The sequence below is a fragment of the Balaenoptera physalus genome (assembly GCF_965194825.1).
Source record: "Balaenoptera physalus genome assembly, chromosome: 16".
In the NCBI taxonomy this organism is placed as follows: Eukaryota; Metazoa; Chordata; class Mammalia; order Artiodactyla; family Balaenopteridae; genus Balaenoptera; species Balaenoptera physalus.
Genome location: NC_138898.1, coordinates 38,344,522 through 38,365,188, shown reverse-complemented (window position 1 = coordinate 38,365,188; position 20,667 = coordinate 38,344,522). Strand labels below are relative to the sequence as shown.

Below are 20,667 nucleotides of genomic sequence, written 5' to 3'. Positions count from 1 at the left end.
TGAACATGCTGCACAAAGATCTTTGGAATCAGCAAAGGCTTCCAAGCTTGTGTAACAATGGCTTGATTCATAGGATGTGTACAGATGACACCAGAACTGCTCGTTAGGAGTGCTTTGATTACAATCTATGTGTTTCTATTTTGTCCATTTCCTGAACCTTATCTTGGGAGAAAAATCAGGAGAGCAAGTTATGTAAAAACCGATTCAACCTACATTTCTGGTCTTCACACTGCTATCTGTGCTAAGTTTGGACTTATTACTTCAATACTGATTTTTAAATAAAAATGCACTATATATCTGGCAATAGCTGTAGGATGCTGAGATACATTAAAATAATTGTCCTGCTATTCTCAACAGAGCAAAGGGCTTTAAATAAAATAATGATCAGTGTTAAGTGACTTTGCCAACAACCATCAGTCAAGGGTGTTAGTGGGGCTTTTTTTAAGCTTCTAAAGTAAACGCAAAATTGACTTGCTAGTAAGTTATTAAATAAAAAGCAGAGAATCCTACATATAGATTTGTAAAGACCACAACAGATGCATGAGGTCAATAACCCTGGAAGCCCTCAATAAAATGTTAAATAAAAAGAATACTGCCATGGTCTTCTTTATGATGTGTATGCTTTTCGTTTGTCCATTGATACATCAGTGTCACATGGATACCTTAGTCCATGAATGTTACAATACATGGAGTTAAGGAAAATGATGACCTCTAGGATAGTTCTGACAAATGTGAAAAGAATGACATTGAAGGAGTATGGAGATACTCTCAGAGGGATACAGAATGGAAGCTTCAAGTCTGGGCAGAGACAGAGGGAAAGGAGAGGCAGAAAGGGCTGAGTGTAATCAGTGGGTCTCGGCTCCAGTGCATTCCCTCAAATGCTGTGCAGCTGGTGACCTGTCCACCTCATCTCTGAAAGATAGAGCAGTTCTTAGACACGACTCCACCCAGTAGTTCTGGGTTTTGTCTGTTATTTGTTGTTGGCCTCTTTGCTAAAGTTTCCAGGAAGAGGTCAACTTGAATGCGAGTTGGGAGAATTCTATAAGAGTGGGTCGGTATCTGGGGGACTCATGTTTAATTCAGGTTCCTGAATCCTAATATACCCCTGGTTTCATGTGGGCAGCAGATGCTCTGGGGCCCAGTTCAGCTTCTGGAATTTTCATGAAATGCTTACACAAACACCAACGAAAAAAAAAAAAAACTTGGGGAGCTGGGCAAAGAATTCCCATCACTACTGTCACAAGAGCTTCCAACTGGACCCACAGACCACGACCCTAACGCTGGAAGGAGTGGAGAGGCAGAAAAAAGGGGAGCGTGAGAAATCCTCAGAGGGTGAAGCACATCAGCTTAAGTACTGAAGCACAGGTGTGAAGGCCGTTTCTGGTTCATCTTCTCTTCATTCTTGACTCCACCCAGGCTTTCCTGCCATTTTCTCCCTTGTCTCTGTTACCTTGGGCAGGGTGAGGAGGGAAGTGACAGCTCTGAAGGCATGTGTTGTCAATGATAGCATACCCAGACACCATGTCCACTCGTCCTGGGCACCAGAGGACCAGCGAAGCCCAGAATGAGATGCACTGTCTAGAGGCATCACACTTCCTAAGACACGTCCATACACTTCCACTGTAGGTGCACAATATAAACTTTTTTAATTGTAGTTAAAGGTTGTTCAGGGCAAGTAGGTGAAATATACCTGAATCCTGAAAACCCACTTAGTTGAAGATTAAAAAATACTGCTACATTTTCAGATGTTCTTTAATTTATCAGAGTTAATGCTACCTGTTCGGAGGAAACATGCAACTTTACATCCATAAGTGGTTTTTACAAACTGAACACAGCCTTTGATGATGTGATTCAAACTAAGCTTCCAGAAATATCTTTAGTTAAAGAAATTAACAAGTCCTTGTGGGGGGCTCTCTCTGTGGGCTGGTATCACAAGGGCTGACCCAGGCTGTGCAGAGCAGACAAGAATAACTGACTTACCTCCTAACTGGAATTTTCCCATTTGTGTTGGTCATAAATGCCAATTTCATCCAGCTGGAAAACAACAGTAACAACTGTTTTAATGTTTCTCAGGAGAAATAGCTTCAATCTGATTAAGAACTTTAAAAGAAAGTTCATTCAAACAAAGAACATTTATTTGGAAAACCAGAGGCAATTACACACTGTGAGATGAATTTACTGTTGTCAGATTTAGCAAACAGAAATATAGGACTCTGTTAGATCTGAATTTCAGATAAACAACAAATAATTTTTTACTACAAGTATGTTCCAAATATTGCATAGGACATACTTATACTAAAACATTATTTGTTACTTATCTGAAATTCAAATTTCACTGAGAGTCCCATATTTTATCTGGCAATCCTAGATGAATCAGAAAATTGGGAATTTGCATGAGCAAAGCAAATTGTAGGCACTTATTTGGTGACTGGTTTTGTCCTTGATTGTTGCTCTTTAATAATCTACTAAGGGGGTAAGAAATGCAAGTGCATGGTAACACCAGCCAGCCTAGTCTTGAGGACAGTGGGGACCCCCTCCGCCCCAGCCCCAGAGGCTGCTCTCAGTGTAGTGAAGTACAGATGGCGAAGCAGGCAGGTGTGAGCCCTTAGTGACCTAATCCTCACAGCAACTGGTGGATGGGTGGAAACCAGCTCCATAAAGGGATCTGGATCCTTAATTTGTAATAGTCAGAGAAGTTCATCAACTCAAACTGATGGTGAAAAATGCCTTGCTTTCCCCAGGGGTTCATGACACATGGAGACCCAGAACATATATTTGTCCTTTGGTGCTTGGACTATTCTTAGCTACTGACTCCCATTCTCACTGTTTCCAGTTAATAACATTCTAACAATCTGCAGAACATGATGATTTGGTAAAGTTTCTGTCTTAAGTCAAGCTTCCTAGAAGCACACGTGACTACTTTTAAGGGGATGGTTTCAGGACCACAGGAGTGAGGGAAGCAGACAGGCAGGGAGGAAGTTACACAAAGCTGGGCTCTCAGCTGGAGCTTTGTCCTGACGCCACAGGGAGCTCTGGAGTGTGATCTGCACCAGGCTTGGTGGCAAGGGGGCTGGCCTCTTGTATACTGTCTCAGCCTGTCATTGGCCATGGGCTTCCTTCCAGAAGAAGGGAGGAGTCTAGGGTCAGCCCTCCTTATCCGTGGGTTCTGTATCCGTGGACATGAAGGGTCAACTCTGAGGGACTCGCATCGGTGGATTCTGGTATCAGCAGGATTCCTGGAACCAATCCTGCAGAGACGCCAATGGAGGACAGTGATCTCCCGGGCTCGGTGACTCCCCGTAGGCAGAGGGCAATTCTCTGGAGAAGCAGGCAGGTGTGAGCCCTTAGTGACCTAACACTCCCAGCAGCTGGCGGATGGGTGAACACCAGCAACAGAAAGGGATCTGGGCAGGACACCAATGAAGGCAGATAAGATCTGGTGTCCAGATACAAGGACTTGGGTCACTCAGGCATAAGTGGGCATGCCAAAAGTCTGACGCTCTATAACTTCAAAGTATCTGTTGGGTTGCTCTTTATTTTTAAGAAAACATGCCACAGCAACTGCAGAGGACAAGGAGAAGCAGCTGCACAAAAAAATAGGAATGTACAAGACTAAATAACTCCCCTCTGATAAGACAATGGGAAAAACACCAGAGGGATGATAGCAAAATCAAAATAACTAATACTGAACGAGGAGGGATGGGGAGCCAGGCACCGGGGGAGGTGCTCCCCATGACCTTATTTCCTCTGCGTGGAATCTTATGAGTGGTGTCACCACCTCCATTCACAGATGAGGACAGTGAAGCACAAGGTTAAGAATTTGCCAAGAGGGACCCAGCAACGAAGTGGCCAACCTGGGATTTACAGCACAGAGTCCATGCTGTTAAAGCACCTGCCAAAGGGACCAGAAGTAAAAAGCAAAATGCCCGAAGGACTGATCTCTCCTCCCATCGCCCAGAAGTCCAAGGAATCCCACCCTTGCTGCCGGACCTGGGCCTGGCTAAGAGATGCAGGCTTATCCCTGCAGATTCTCAGTGTGGTTCTCTCCTGCACCTCATATAACTGCCTGCCAAGGGCCCTGTCATAACAGGTGGCCCCACTCCTCCATGGATCACTGCTTTTCAAACAGGCTGATTTGGGCTTTAGCTAGAATTTCTACTCGAGTAACTTTCTTGTCACCTGGAAAGAATAACTTCGTAGGGTTAAAACCTACCATGTCATGCAGGTCCTCTCTGAATTTTGAATACAGTGAGCTGGAGTAAGGAAGGCCTGCTTTCTGAATTTCAGAAGTACCTTTGGATCCCTGATTGGGTGCTAAACAGTCCCTGGGGCCAGTGCTCCTTTTCCACTGGAGCCATCGGTGCTTTTGCAAAAGTGCTTCTCTTGGCCACACTCCCCATTTCTCAGTGTCATGCAACAGAGACTCCAGCTACATCAGCACCCAAATATGGCCCCAGGCGTGCAGAGCTATTTATCAGTAGACTCAGTCTCCGGACACAAAGGACAGGGCCCACAACCCAGAGGATACTGGGGAGCTGAGGTTCCAGCATCTTTCTGCCATCAACTATTCCTTTCAAATAGGTTTCAGGCTGTGGGCTTATCACACATGCCCTGCCAGGTGGCATGAGGAGTACAGGTGCGTATTGGTCAACATCTTCTCCAAGGTCAGGAGCATAGAGGCGAAGGCAAGGAAGACGCTGCCTGGTCCATATACATAGACTTCATCTCCTAATCTGACTGTTTGTTTGATAACGGCCAAGAACAAAGGATCATGCAAACAAAACTCACTGTTTCTTGAGGCATGTCATGGGACTGACATTGTTGGCCCTGAAGTTGTGTATGATGGATCTCAGGCCTTCGACCCATTGCTGAAAGAGAAAGAAAAAAGTTTTCTTGGTGAGCAAATCTGCCAGAGCTAAATTGGGTGTTTTTTATTAGACAGCTCGTATCCATTTTGTGTAAGAATAATATAAACTCTTCTTTATCTCCTTCCTGCCACTCAGCCATCCTCATTCCACATGCTCATATTTTATGCTTTAATAAACAGCTTTCATTCTTTCCATGAAGATAAATGTGGCATCTACAGTGTCATTAAACACTGGGTTGTCACAAAGCAATGCTGCCCACTGATTGACTTGTTAAGCCTTCTATTTGCAGCCTGTTTAAATATAAGCCCCTTTCAGTTGCTGGCAATATTAATTATTTCTAAAGCAACATTATACAGTACATGATGACATACTTAGCTACTCTCATTTTAGAGGATGAAGGCATTCGAGGTTCACCCATTTTATTGTGTGATTCTATTTCAATGTAAGAATTTGTTACCTATCTTACCTGTCTGTGTTTTCCAGCAAAGCCTTAAAAAGTAAAACAGGCATCGATGCCAGGGTACCCAGAGCAAAGAGCAATGTGCTTGCATGATTTCTGTATAAGGACTTGGACCTCGGTTTTAGTTCATAACATCACTCCATGGATTTACAAGGAAACGTGAAGAAGACTGTGCGTGGCAGTAAAGGAACTTGGGTTTCCAAAGGGCATTTTACTAGAAAAGGCTGGCCCATGAATTAAGGCCCACTCTGCCCTTGGGTCCAATAATTGATGGCAGTGAATGCCATACCAAATTGCTAAAAATGAGAGTCATACTCTTGGCAAAATGCTTTGAAGCAAATTGATACTGAGGGTTCAAACAGAACTTGGACTCACACACAAGCCAGCACCTTACCTTCTTAGGTTTTTAGTCTAACTGCTGTAGCTCTGTGCTGAGGAAGGGAAACTATTTTGGAATAGACACTGATGTAGACGTACAGTCTTCCTGCCCTGTCCAGCATGGCAGCCACTAGCCGCATGTGGCTAAATTAAACTGAATAAAGATTAATTAAATTAAATTAATTAAATTTAAACCTAATAAAAATAAAATCCAGTGCATCTGTCGCACTCATCACACTTCAAGTGCTCAAACCCAACATGGGCTTAGCGCCTAACATATCAGATGGTGCAAATAAAAAACATTTCTGTCATCACCGAAGGTTCCATTGGACACCACTGCATAGTATTACCAGCTTTAACACGGTCAAGGGATTAAGTCACTTGCGAGGGCCAGAGGTGATGACTGGGTTCTATACGTGTGTGTGGTTTTAATTTTAATTGTGATGTAATACATATAACATAAAATTTATCATTGTAACCATTTTTAAGTGATCGGTTCAGTGGCATTAAGTAACAGTCACATCGTTGTGCACGCGTCACCACCATCCATCTCCAGAACTCTTTTCATCTTGCAGAAATGAAACTTTGTTCCCATTAAACAACCACTCTGCATTTCCCTCTCCCCACAACCCATGGCAACCATCATTCTACTTTGTTTCTCTGAATTTAACTACTCAAGGTACCTCATGTAAGTGGAATCATGCAGTATTTGTCCTTTGTGACTGGCTTATTTAACTTAATTTAATGTCCTCCTCAAGGTTTATCTGTGTTGTAGCAGGTGTCAGAATTTCCTTCCTTTTTAAGGCTGAATAATAATCCATTGTATGTATAGGCCACATTTGGTTTATCTGTTCATCTCTCAATGGATCCTTGTGTTGCTATTATGACTCATGCTGCTATGAACACGGGTGCTCCAGTATCTCTTCAAGAGTCTGCTTTCGATTCTTTTGGATATATACCCAGAAGTGGAATTGCTGGATTGTATGGTAGTTTTATTTTTAGGTTTTTGAGGAGCCATCATACTGTTTTCCACAGCACTTGCACCGTTTTACAATCTCACTAACAGTGCACAAGGGTTCCAATTTCTCCACAGCCTCACCAAACTCCTTATTTTCTGTTTTGCTTGCGTTTTGATAGTAGCCACCCTAATGGATGTGAGTCTACCAGCGAGTTTGTGCTTTCCTCTTTGAGCCCCAGTCATACCTAACAGACTTCTGAAGGGGGACTTGGGAGTGATAAGAGGAAAATTTCCTTTCACAAAGAGAAAAGGCCATTTTCTGAGGATGGTAAATAGCACTGAAAGCCTCAGCAAGCCTGATGGTGAAGTCAGGGTTCTGAGGGAGGAGGAAGAAATGAAATAGCAGCCTTGAAGAAATGCCTCAATTATTTTCCTCATCAGACCTCACTTCCTCTGTCAGGATAAATATGGGACTCTAACCCCTGGGGACAATCAAATATCCTGTGATTGGCCTAACAAACCACAGGCCCACACAGAGTTTCCCAAGAAGAGACAGAAAAAGCACAAATAATGTGGTTGGCATGAACTGGGAAGCACCGAAGCCTTGTTACGTGTTCCAAAACACAAAACGAAGTCCATGGTTTCCTGGGGCAAAAAAGTGGATCATTTCTGAGACTGTTTGCTGGTTCTTTCTGATCATTCTGATTTAGTTGTTTCTAAAATAAATTACAGAGATATCAGGCTTTGAGGGGGCTTCAACAACATTCATCCATCTTTTGAAAATACAGTGTGGAAAATAATTTGTTTGTTTATTGTGATGGAACAGTCCTTGAGTGTGACCTTTAAGGTCATCACACCAGTGACTTGGCTTATGCTTTCGTTAGTAGAAAGGCCCCCGAATCCCCACAACCTCTAAAGGGCATGGGGAGGGACCTGAAGCTTCTCCTCTTGGTGATGCTGAAAGTGAGGTAAACAGCCTTGTCCAAGGTCACTGAGCAGCCGGCCTCTGCCCTTTGTGTCTGGGAAATTTGTATTCAGGGCTCGTCCAAATGTCTCCTTCCCATCAGACCTTTCCTTCTGTCTGTTATCTTAGTGTACACCTGGCATAATAAGGCCAAAAGACTGTGGGAAATATGTTAAGCATTTTGTTTTGTTTTTAACATAAAATAGATGAAATGCCAGAAGGTGTCAGTAGAACCCTAGAATTTAGTCGGAAAGTTGTGCCAGAAGTGAGCTACATACATATCGACTTCTTTGATTGTTTCCAGATTAACAAAATCAGAAAAAACTGACTTAGATTTTTTTTTTTTTTTTGAATTGCTGAATAGAAGCACATACGTTAATAGTCTACGTAACGCCCCACGAGGTGTGTCTTCAAGCCCCAGGATGCGTGTTTCTAGATCATTCCCCGACACACGTTGAGCTCACACACTGCTCCATGGTGACACAGGGTATGGTTCCTACTACACTGGGTGTCTTCCCTCTGGTCGGCTGTCCTGAGTGGGCACACGCAGCCTGGATGCAGGGGAACCAGCCCACAGGATCAATTCGGTTCCAGTGTCCAAATGGGCAGTTTCTGCACCTCCCCAGGAGGCTGTAATGGTTATTGTTCTCTCATTTTTCAATATTTTCCAATTCTGTCTAAATTAACTTAAAGCTTATTTCAGCCCTTCTAAGAAAAGGTCCTTTGAGGAACTCTTGGGGGCTTGTGCTGGATGGTTCGAGGGGAAAGGAGTGAGGAATGGGAGCTGCCCCTAACTCTCTCCTGGGAACTTTCACCCTCTCCTCTGGGATTCCTTAAACTTATTGTCATCATGCAGGTGGTGTCCATTTTCCAGGTAAAGGGCTGGGCCTCACCCTTAAACACTAGGACTCTCATAGACAAAATAATCCCTTTCCTGTTAAAAAGCAAACATATAGAGTAACACAAAAGAAGCCGACACACAGACATAGAGAACAAACCAGTGATTACCAGTGGGGAGGGGGGAGGGGCAACATGGGGTTGGGGAGTGGGAGGTACAAACTACTGGGTGTAAGATAGGCTCAAGGATGAGTTGTACAACACGGGGCATACAGCCAATATTCTGCAATCACTGTAAATGGAAAGTAACCTTTAAAAATTGCATAAAAAATAAAAACAATAAAAAAATTAAATTAAAAAATACTCTACAGAAAAAAAACAAAAAACAAACAAAAAACTCCCCAAGTGTATAGAGACACAGACATAACAAAACTTAACTGAAAAATATGTGAATTTACAGAGCACATATCTTGCTTTTTCCTTTAAAAACATTTGGAAATTTTTTTAAGGTTATGAAAGCAATATTTAAATGCCCTGTGTAGAAAAAGGTAAGGCAAAAAAGCATAAAGCAAAAAGTCAACATCACCCCATATTCCATTACCGATATTCAGAGCTGACAACACTTTGCTATCTGCACCTCTAGCCTTTTTCTATGCACATAGATTTGTCCTCCTAAAATAACTAGTTCTGTTGTTTTCCAGTCAACACCACTTCAAGCAGAGTTGTTTTTCCTTCAACTCAATCTTATCTCTAGATTTTGTTCCAGAAGCATGCTTCTTAGTTTTTAGTCAAAGTAGCATACTGTCAAAGCAAAGAATAACAGAAACTCAATGACACTCTCTAAATCTGCTGTGTAATTTTCTCTAAAGGGAAGACTCAGTAGCAACCTCCCTAATCATCTGGTGTTTCTTTTCAAAGAGGAGGCTACGGTGGAGCCAGTGGAGGCATCTTCAACTAAGTTGGCTCAGAAGTTAGAGACTTGCCACCTAAGGTGTAGTCCAGTGACCAGCAGTCAGGCCCTCCTGGGAGCTTTTACAATGCAAATCATCAGGCCCCATCTATGAAATCTGACCCTGGGGAACAGAAACTTGTGTTGAAATGAGCTTTCCAAGTGATTGTTTTGCAAACTCACTTTTAAGAAGCTCTGCTCTAGACTCAGGCCACTCAGAGGGGTGGCTAACTTCATCAAGATGTCCAGGAAGCATCTTCGCGCTCACCCCAGTCCCACAGGGTTAGAACCTGCATTTGGTAAGATCCCCATGTGAGTTGTGTGCACGGTCCAGTCTGAGAAGCAAGGGCTATGAGGGGGCCTTCCCAGCTTGAGCACCTCTTCCCATTGCCCACTGAGGAAGAGCTGATATGGTTTCCTAAGGGAACTGAAGTTTTTGCACGTGCCCTCAGCTGGGATATCCGATCTTCTAGTGAGGGCCTTACAGAGCCCAATCACTATTTGGTTTTGCCAATGCCCTCCCAATCTGGGCTGAACAAATCTGCACTCACTAGAATAGAAGTTCTGACCTGAACGTTTAGGGGACTGAAGTGAAAGGGTAGAAACAAGATGAGGTGAGATGCTGTAGGTAGTGACTTTCACCTTCCCCCTGTCTGAGCTGTGAAAATCATCAATGGATGGGCCATCTGAAATACCTACAACATGGGAATGTCGTGGGACCTGTAACTCATAAGCCTTGATCCATACAGGGTTTGTTTGTTTATGTAAACGGAGACCAAAAGTCAGGGCATATTTCAATTGGTTATTCTCAATGTGCCTAATTGCTTTACTAATTACAGTCAACCCTTGAACAACACGGGTTTGCACTGCATAGGTCAACTTATAGGTAGATTTTTTTTCTACAGTACATATGACAGCACTACATGATCTGTAGTTGGCTGAATCCACGGATGCTGAATTGTGGATACTGAGGATCCGTGAATAAGGAGGAAACATGGATTTGGAGGACGAATTATAAATTATACATGGATGTTTTTCGATTGCAGAGAGGATTGGCGCCCTTAACTCCTGCATTCTTCAAGGGTCAACTGTGATTAGTTTTCATCTGCTCAAACAACATAAGCCAGGAATTGATATAATTCAAAAATATATCTTTTGATCCCTTTGTACTGTGAATTCTTGTAAGACTACAGGGCATTGAAGAAGGGCAATAAGAATCATTTACATGTACTTGGGGTATACTATGAGGCTTTTCAAGTGAAGATTTCCTTCCACAGGGTCTTAGGGTGTAAAGTTGCAACATTTCACAAATCTCCAGATTAATAATATTCAATGTATAAAGATATCTTTATATGAAACTAGAAACTGAGTTTTAGGACAGTATTTGGGCTTTAGACTGCCACTGAATATAGGCAGTGGCTCAGATTCTAAAGTAAGGATATTGTAGGTATCTCTTATGGGTCTATATAACTGAGGCAAATGATATCATTTCATTTTGGTTAGGATAAGGTATTAGTTGGCATTAAATTGTCAGCATTTAACTTAAAGGGCAGGCCAAGGGGAGGACACTTTGAGCTGGTACATTGTTGAAAGCAAACTATGTGGATGGCATGCAGAGACTAGATTAGCAGTTCCCAGAGGCTGTTGTACAGTAGAATCCCCCAGGGAATACTTCAGAAGCCTCAACATCAACCACAGAGATTCTAATTAACCATCTGAGTGTGGCTGGGCCACCAATTTACATTTTTAGACAATGTAGATAATTCTAGTATGAACCTACAACTGAGGACCATTAAACTAGACCATCTGCACTAAATTTGGCTCAGGTCAGTAATTTTCAAATTTTAATGTGCATTTGGACTACTTCAGATTTTGTTAATGTACAGATTCAGATTCAGTAGGTCTAGTGTCTGCTGGAGATTCTGCATTTCTTACAAATTTCCAAGAGATAGCATGTAGGCATCTGGGATTGCTCAAGTTTTGTGCCCTGTTCACACAAGGGTAGCAGTGCTGGTACATTATTTCTAGACAAACTGTAGAAACTGACACCACTAAGAAATTCATCAGTGGAAAAATAGTTCTACTCTCCATTATGCTAGCTTTTATCAAGTAGTCCCCCATCAGCAGAAATAGCATTTATTAGAAATGCCAATTCTCAGGCCCCACCCAAAACTTATAGAATTAGCCACACTGAGGGGGGGGCAGCAATCTGAATTTTAACAGGTCCTCCAGGTGACTCTAACTTATCAGAGCATTTGGTACTAAAATCAGAGATAAAGAGCCTTGAAGAAGGTATAGAGGGGGCCACTGGAGAAAAGACTTGTCTGGTTTTGTTTTTAATCAATTTTATTGAGGTATAATTTATATATAATGAATGGCCTATGGACTTTTGAAACTGAGCAGGACCCTGTGGGGCTCCTGGGCACAGAAGCTTTTCTAATTCCCCTATTTCTTGTTTGTAGGGAATAGATTCCAGCCTCCATGATCTCCACCTAGTTCTAAGGGCAGATTTGCATAGTTGCTAAACAGGGAAGGGAGGGGATACAGAGACAAGGGCGGAGCAGCCAAGAAACAATAGTGCAGCCTTGGGGCAGCGTTGTGGCTCCCTTCAAGGGATATGCATAACAATGCCTTTGAGCTCTTTACAGAACCATAACCCCCAACAAATGGAAGATGCTAACATTCTTCATTCCAGACTAAAGGAACCATAGCAGCTCATTAGGAGACCACCTGAGGCCAGATTAAAGGAGTGCAGGCCCTGTACACACCCTAATCCTTATTAGCAACCCCACCTTTGAACAACTGCTATAAAACTCCTCACCAAATCCTCCCAGGAGAAGACACACAGCTTTGAGATTCATGAGCCCACTGTGTTCCCCCTTTGCTTGTTAAAGCAATAAAGCTATTCTTTTCTACTTCACCCAAAACTCTGTCTCAGAGATTCAATTCTGCGCTGGTGCACAGAGGCCAAGTTTTTGGCATCACTTTGGATTCAAGCTTTTCAAATGCTAACTAACCACCTTGAGGGTGAGTACTACCAATTGAGACACTTCAAATTTTAAATTCTCATTCTTCTATTTTGGATTAAAATTCACACACACATATCACTGTAGATGCTAAAGTATTTTAAAGAAAGTTACAAGCATTATAAAAGCAATGCCAGCCACCATAGGGAGGTGGGCTAAAAGGATGTTCCACAGACACTGGAAACTTGGGAGTGGGTGAAGCTCCAGGATCTCATCAGGCAGTAGTAGATAGCCCCACAGAAACCTGCCAGAAGTAGCAGCACCCCACCCCCCGGTTCCGAGAGAGGTGAGCACAACATCAGGACAGACCTGCTCTGAAGGGCCTGGGCTTCTTGGGAGAACATTTGTTAGATAATTTGGTACAAAAACAAGAGAGAGGTTTGATTCCCAGAAATGGGGTACATGATCATAGCACAACTCAGGGCACCAAATGTCAGTGATTAGACCTCAGCCTCAAGGCTGGAGCCAACACAGTGGGCAGGAATGATGAGAGGCTAAGTGTCCCTGTCTTTAACATCTTGGTCCCTGTACTATCCAACCCTGGACTGAGGCAGAGCCTGGCTCAGGAATTAGAAAACCCCAGGGGTAGAAGCAGGAGAGAGAAGAGCCTGGTGATTTAGGCAGGACTTGACAAAAAATTTAACATTTTACCCTTTGAATGTGCTCATAGGGGATGGGATGCTAAAGCCATTCTAAAATTAAGTAGCAGATCTACCGATGTTTGTTTATGTATCACAGACTGACTTCTATATCATGTTAAAAAGAAAAAATAAAACAAATTTTCTCTTTCATGTCAACTACTTTCTCCTGGCCCTAATAAGGAGAGAAAGAAGTAGAGGTAAAATGTACTAAGTGTCAGCCTGGCAAGAGATCAATGTCAACATTGAAAACTCCCTCATGGCCATGGGACAGAAGGCCAACAGGGAGGCAATGACAGTGGTGACAATGAGAACAAATCAGGCAAAGAAACCTGAAAATCACCTTAACCGCTGCCTCGGAGAAAGCGGGCAAGGTAACAGAGACAGAACAGAACTGCATGCATAATAAAGGAGCTATGCTTGCAGTCCTAGACAAAGTCAGTTGATAAACCCAGGATGGAAGGTTAAATTAATGAGCCTATTATAATCACACAGTAGCAAACTATTGAAGTAGGTGGCCAAACAGCAATGTGGGTTTTGTAAAAAAAAAAAAAAAAAAAAAAAAAAAAAATCAGTAGACAGACAACCCAATAGTGATCTCAAAGCCCTTAGGAAGTCAATAATAGTTCTCATGAAATTTTCAAATCTATAAGAGAATTAGGGGAGAAAAAAGGAGCGATGGGGGCCTTTTTTCCTTGACGTAGTCTGAGTGTCCTCCAGAAAATACGTGTTTTTCATCTGCTGTTCTCTGCTCACAAAGAATACTAAGTCGCTGATAAAGGGAATGCATTAAGCATTAAGTGCCACCTGATTCTTAACTCACCTTCACAGCACAGCGAACCAGTGTTTGGGCAGGAAACGAGCTGCCATGTATGAGTATGGGTGGCTGTGTTTGAAAGATTGATTTGGATGGGCCTGGATAATATTTATAACTTCCCTAGTCAAAATTAGTTTAGTCACTCACAGATAGTCAAAACAGTCTGTCAGCCTGGCTGGTTATCTTGACAACACTAGGTCAAAAAGAATCTCTAAATAGTCACAGCAAGGAGGGGACACTGTGCTATTTTTGGTCATTACGCAGAAGCTGAAGTGTCAAATTCCCATTCCAAATGGGTTTCTGTTCACTATCATTTCTAAGAGACAATTTTTTGCATCACCCAAGCCTCACTCAACCTGTGACAACCTGATACCTTATAACAATGTTCTTTTGGACCTATAGAATCTTGCCCCAAATAACCACATCTAATTCCAAATACTTACTCCAATAAATATACTGTTGAAGAGAATCAGGATATGACACCCCAAAATATGCCACTTTGGCGTAAGAATTATTTTGAACTGAAGGCATCGGAATTCCTGAAATTCCTTATCTGCCTAAAAGCAGAGCCTCCCAACAGAACTCAGTTGTCATAAATCCTCTCCCCAGAAGCAATACTAATCTCCTTTTCTGGAAAATGAAAAGTTGGCACCACACCCAAATAGAAATTGTCACAAGACAATCATACCTCCTGTCTATTCTCCTAAGGGCCCATTTACCTTCCTTAAAAACCATCTACCCATCGCCCCCTCTCCTTCCGATGTTAACGTGCTATATAAACTCTAAAATCTCACTGCTCCTTTGGGTATTCACTTCTTTCTGTGATGCCCCTGTTCACATAAAATGAAAACTTAATTAATTTGTATGCCTTTTTTCCTGTTAATTTGTCTGTTATCAGTTTATTTCACAGACCCAGCCTAAGAAATCATACATACATATATACATTCAGAATACATTTATGCCTTGTGTTCACTCTACATAAACAATATACAGTAAGCAATAAGTGATGTTCTTTAATGCCTCAAAGTTCACAGAGCAGCTCCATTCCTACAAACCCCAGAAATCATTCAAAAAGAAAATGAGATATTTGGTTTATTTTATGTAACACTTATTTGACATCCATATAGAGAACTCTAAAATAATTGAAGAATTTTAAGAGTTTAAGAAAACCAAGAGCATCATTTTATGCTGGTCAGAAACTACCAGTTTTGTAAGAGTGCATTTTTGGTCTCGACTGTCAAATTTGCAAAACCCTGATGGTAAGGGATGAGTGAACAGCTGGTGAATTAAAAGGTGTTCATGAAGTTGTTTCTTTGGCTGATGCCTGTACTTAAGATCCCCGAGGTCACTTTCCTCCTGACATGTCTCCGTTGACAACGCTGGCAAATTAAGCCATGCCAAAATGAGCAGAACTCAACATGCAGACAAAGCCGCCTGCTGAGGGTCTGGGATAAGCATCATCAATCAAGGAGCCGCTGGCTGCCCTTTTCTAGGCAGCACCACCTATCAGCTCAGGCAAATCAAATCTATAGGTAATCCTACACACTAAATATGACTTTCAAGATACGAGGTACTAAAAAGAATCTAAGTCAATGGGTTTGAGTTTCACTGTCTAATTGCCTATCATGTATGGAAAAGATTCCACACTTCCCCTGTTCTTGCCCCCCAAAAAAGGGGGAGGGAAGGAAGAAACATGGCAGCAGGAAAACAAGGACAATAAAAAGAATGTTAATGGCAAAGATGAATAAATGAAGGTCTAGATTACATGGTTTTGATACATCTGGAAAAATATTGGGCTGAACAATGCCTCTATGACATCATTGCTGACTTTTTTTCTGTAAAGTAGTAGTTCTGAAAGATTTTGTGTCCCTTCAATAGGCATAAATGAATGAATGAATGAATGTTATGTATGCTTGGGAAATAGCTGAATATCCCCCTTCCTTGCTGAGACTGGTATGAGAATAATTCTGCTTCTGAGAGTGTTATAGTAAAGAAACCCAACTAAACAAGGTTTTCTCGTGCTCATTTGACCAGAGAACCCCTTTTATATGTGGACTTTTTTTGAGGAATCCATTTTGTGGGCCACCAATTTGGGAAGTGCTGCTCTATGACTATACCTTCCAGAAATAATGACATTAAACATTTACCTGAAAAGTACAGTAAAATCATGCAGTGTTACAGGTGGAAGAGGCTATTCCTCAACTTGTGAGCTGCAGCAGAGGGTGTGATAGAACACAGGATCTGGAGTGGCCCAATGCCTGGGTTCAAGACACCAGCTGGCCACCTACTGGCTGTGTGACCTTGGGCAAGTTTCTCAACACCTCTGGACCTATTTCTTTCTCTGTAAATGAGAATAATCCACCTCACAGGACTGTTGTGAGAATTAAATAAGATAATGCAGGCCAAGCACTTTGAACAGTGTCTGGCATTCAATATAAAATAAAAAGTTCACTGCTGCTGCTCTTATTATCATTATTAGGGGCCAGCAAACTTTTTCTGTAAAGGGCCAGGCAATGAATACTTTAAGATTTGGGGGCCACATATGGTTCTCTGTTGCACAGTTTTTATGTTTTGTTTTGTCTTAATAATCCTTTAAAAATTTAAAAGCTATTCTTAGCTCACTGGCCCCACAAAATCAGGCCGAGGGCTGGATCTGGCCCGTGGGCTGCACTATTATGATTATGATTATTAAATGATTTGCTCCAGATCACAGCGCTCAGAGGCAAGAGTCGCATCTCAGGCAAGGTGTCTGACCCACCGCCTCATGTGTCCCATCTTTCAATTATACCCCAAAGATTAGAAAACATACAAACACGTGTAGCCCCATGTTACACATACATTATGTTCACAATGACATTTTTTGCTAGCAGTAAAAACTGGAGCTATGTGGTAAATGGAGAAGCAATTTAAAGCTAGTGACATTTTTCTGTCCCAGGGGCCAAAAGGTGAAATCCAAACTTCTGGTGCAATTAGAGTAATTCATTCTGCATTCCCTTGATGGAGTCATTTGATAACACTTGCAATTAGGGCAAACCGAGCAGCTGTGGACTGGGCCCAGAGTGGAGTCTCTGCTTAGGAAACCTTCAGGTTCATGAAACCCTCAGCAGTGAAAACATGTCCCCTGTGAAGATCACAGCATTCTGAAAGAAGTACCTAAGAGGCTGGGAGGTTTCTAAAGAAGCAAGAGTGGGTAACAACGAAAAATGCCCACCTCAAAGGTCATGGGGACTTGCACTGAAGCCCAAGAAAACATTTTAAAGACCAAGAAAATGCACATGATAAAAACTATTAATGATAAAATACAGTACTCTATTAAACTCTATAAACAGCATGAGCCCAACTTCGTATAAAAGAAAACTGTGTGCGCATTAAAAAGACACATTAGAGAGGGGGTGGGGGTTTTAGGAAGGGGAAAAGGGGGACACGGGGCTTCCTTTCTTTTCACTCTTCCATGCTTTCGACCAGCATGTGGTGGAAGTGCATGCCTTACCATGAGCAACACTCCTTTTGCATTCAGGAAACACTGGAGAACTGTATAAACGTGCACGGGCCGCGCAAACGTTGAAGACGACTTCAGCCTGCTCAGTGTGGCTGCGGACAAGGTCACCACGCCTCACTCAAGGCTTCTTTCTCACTTTGCTCCTCCCCCGCCCCAAGGAAACCTACCTGATGAAGGTGACAAAGCTCCTGAGAACCACAGCGAAACCTCCTTTAGCTCCAGGGCCGGGCTCCTGCACACGCATTTTGATAAGGAGCTTTACTAAGGAAAAATGGCACTAAAAACCCACATTTGACTACTTAAGAAAGTCGGGGGTTTTGAAAGAAAATAAAGATAGTCGTCTTGGAATGTCAAGGGGTTTAGAGATGGGGAACACAGAGACAGGTGGCCAGGGCCAGTCCCCAGAAGAGCCCCCAAGGGCCCCTGAGTAACAGGTGATGTCCTTCGCACTGTGTGACCACAGCAGATCTCATGACACGCACACTCCTCAGAGAACATATTTTAAATTCACTATCCCTTCCCCTCTCGCCCCAGAGTAACTAGGCCCTCAATTTCTGATAACTAGCATCATACGCTCAGTTAATCAGACTTAAAATCTCTTCTAACTTCACTCAGGAACAAAGCCTCTTGATTTCAAATGTTTCTCAGGTCTTCCTCCTTGTGTAACTGGTTGAAGCCAAGAACAACTGATTTTCTTGTATCCTATCGCAGTACAGTTGGCCATCCGAGTCTGCTGATGTGGAACCCACAGATGTGAGGGCTGACTGTACTATGCCATTTTATACAAGGGACTTGAGCATAGGCGGATTTTGGTATCTTCGGGGGTCAGGGTTGGTTCCTAGAACCAATCCCCTGTGAATATTGAGGTACAATTGTACTTGTTAAATTTTAATGTGTAAAGGAAGTACCTAGGGATCTTGTCCAAATGTAGACTTTGACTCGGCAGGTCTGAGAATGGGCCTGAGATCCTGCATTTCTAAAAAGTTCCCAGGTCATGATGACCCTGCTGGTCCAGACCATACTTTGAGAAGCAGTGCTCTGGGCCACATGTCATTACCATATTACCATCATTGTAGAATGTCAAGATCATGTTGCATCCGCCCTACAACTCAACTCATGACCTTCCTTACATCCATAGAACCTTCAGAATAGATTCTACAAGGATCTCAGTCTGGCACTCAAAGCAGGCTACAGTCCAAGCCTCGCTCTCCAAGTTTCCAATAAAAAAGTGTCCTCTCCAGTCTTCTCACTAGACCAACATGGCAGGCCCAACATTCCTCTGCTTCTGAATCTCTGCTCACGTCCCGACTCCCAACTGCAGAGCCTTCTCTCTGGTGGACTGTGCGCCGTGGACGCCACCATAATGTGACCAGCCAACCCTCCTTCTCCTGGGTACAATATACTGCTTCTTTTATGGAAGTACTTCCCTCTCCTCTCCAACCACAGCGCCTCCTAGCTTAGCAATCTGACGACTGACCCAGGTTAGGCTTCTGTGTATTCAAGTGGCCTGTCCAAGCAACTAACCTGTACCCTCCTTAGTGTCTAGTACATGTTTTTTTGCAAAGAAATTCCGTCTTTATAGGGGCAAGTAACTTCAAGGGTTATTCAGTACAACTCCCTTTTACAAATGAGGATAAGAAAGCCCATGTAGAGGAAATGATTTGTCCAAGTTTATAACTCATCCAAAAATAATTCTTGGATAAAAAGCTGAATGAAGGAAGGAAAAAAGGCAAAAATGGGCATCTTCACTTAAAATGTCAGTGAGGTGAACTCGTTAAGTAAATATTAGTGTTCACCTTAGTGTAAACACATTCATGTTGCACGCTGGTTGATATCTAGGGCTGAGGTCCTAAATGACACACAGACATGTTTGTCGTATGGCACACAGTGTGTACAAAAATGAATATATTTGTCAACATTTTAACATCAGGAAATTTCATACAAAAAATCCAGATGTCCAGTATCTCATGGAAAAAACACCACCAACAACAACAATCTAGCAACCTCAGGGCCATGCTCTGATGGTTGGAAAACTGGCAGGAAGTAAGTGCCCCCAGATGGCCACCACCAACAATCTAGCAACCTCAGGGCCATACTCTGATGGTTGGAAAACTGGCAGGAAGTAAGTGCTCCCAGATGGTATATGCACACCCCACTTCACTAAATTCCACTCCATCCCTATCTGTCTCCTGCCACCTTTTATTATTCACATCATCTCCCTGGCTCCTGCAGGCATCTCTGAGTCCACAACTTCTGGTCTAAGGGAACTACAGTTTTTGGAAATACAGAGATAAAGAAATAATTCCAGAGTGCAGAGAGCGCCACCATGGGTCAGACACTGAAGTACTGGATCCTGGGACAAATGATCTGGCAAGAGCAGCATGAGAACTGAAGGAGGAAGGAAGAGAGAGCAAGAGAGATGACAGGTGGTCGTGGGAGGCCCCAGTAGACAAGTGCCACCCGCTCCACAGATTCACTGATGAACCAGAGTTTGATGGCCGCCACGTTCAACCCAGCAATTAAACAAATGAACCCCATTATCTTTATTTGGCAAGAAGAAAACACCTAGGTGAGATGGGGACGTTTAAAGCTCACAAATACGTACCCACGCATAAGCTCTGTCCTTAAGATGGCTTTTTGCTGCCCCTCACTGATTCATTTCCCATGCATTCCGGAAGGTTTACAGAAGAAACAAAACAAGAACGTGCCAACTTTCTGTCTTGGAAACATGAAACACACACACACACACCATCCCAGACATGAGCCTCAAAACACCATGAGGCAGTGTGGTGAAGAACTTAAATCAATTAGTATACTGGGGCTTGAACTCTGGATAGAAGGTTCAGATTTACAATTTAGCTCCTTTAGCATTCAGCAGGCATTGGCCCATGTGAGTCTGGGCAGCAGAGCAGTTAATGCAAGTTCTTCAAGACTTCTGCAAGAGAAGCAGGATATAATCGCTCCTTATGGAGCTTCTCTGTAGGGCAGTAGTTCTCACCTTGAGCCTTTATCTGGAGGGCTATTTAAAACACGGGGTACTGATCCCGCAGGCCTGGGGCAAGGCCTGAGAATCTGCATCTCAGATTAAGTTCCCAGGTACTGCTGGAGCTGCTGGTCTGGGGACCACACTTTAAGAATCACTGGCATATATAATACAATTAAAACTGCATTTTAAGAAATAGCTTTTTTTCTAGAGTCATAGAAACGAATTCATTTTAATCGTGCTTTCTGTGTTCTCAGTGAATTCTAACCAGTGATCGATAGGTCTACAGA

At 42.7% G+C, this 20,667-nt stretch overlaps 1 protein-coding gene and 1 long non-coding RNA gene across 9 annotated transcripts in view; one reads left to right on the top strand and one right to left on the bottom strand.

Annotated features, from left to right (window-relative positions):
• Positions 1-20,667, bottom strand: part of PLCB4 (phospholipase C beta 4) — a 422,682-nt gene that overhangs the window by 99,941 nt on the left and 302,074 nt on the right. For 6 of the 8 annotated variants that reach the window (XM_082428193.1, XM_082428195.1, XM_082428194.1 and 3 more), the window contains 2 exons: positions 4,789-4,868; positions 1,981-2,034 (listed from right to left, as the gene is read on the bottom strand). In XM_082428193.1, coding sequence (XP_082284319.1) covers positions 1,981-2,034; positions 4,789-4,868 — 134 coding nt within the window. The other 2 variants (XM_082428200.1, XM_082428199.1) reach the window with 2 other exon arrangements.
• The window catches only part of LOC309644516, a 578,167-nt gene that overhangs the window by 503,627 nt on the left and 53,873 nt on the right, over positions 1-20,667 (top strand). The window lies entirely within an intron of this gene.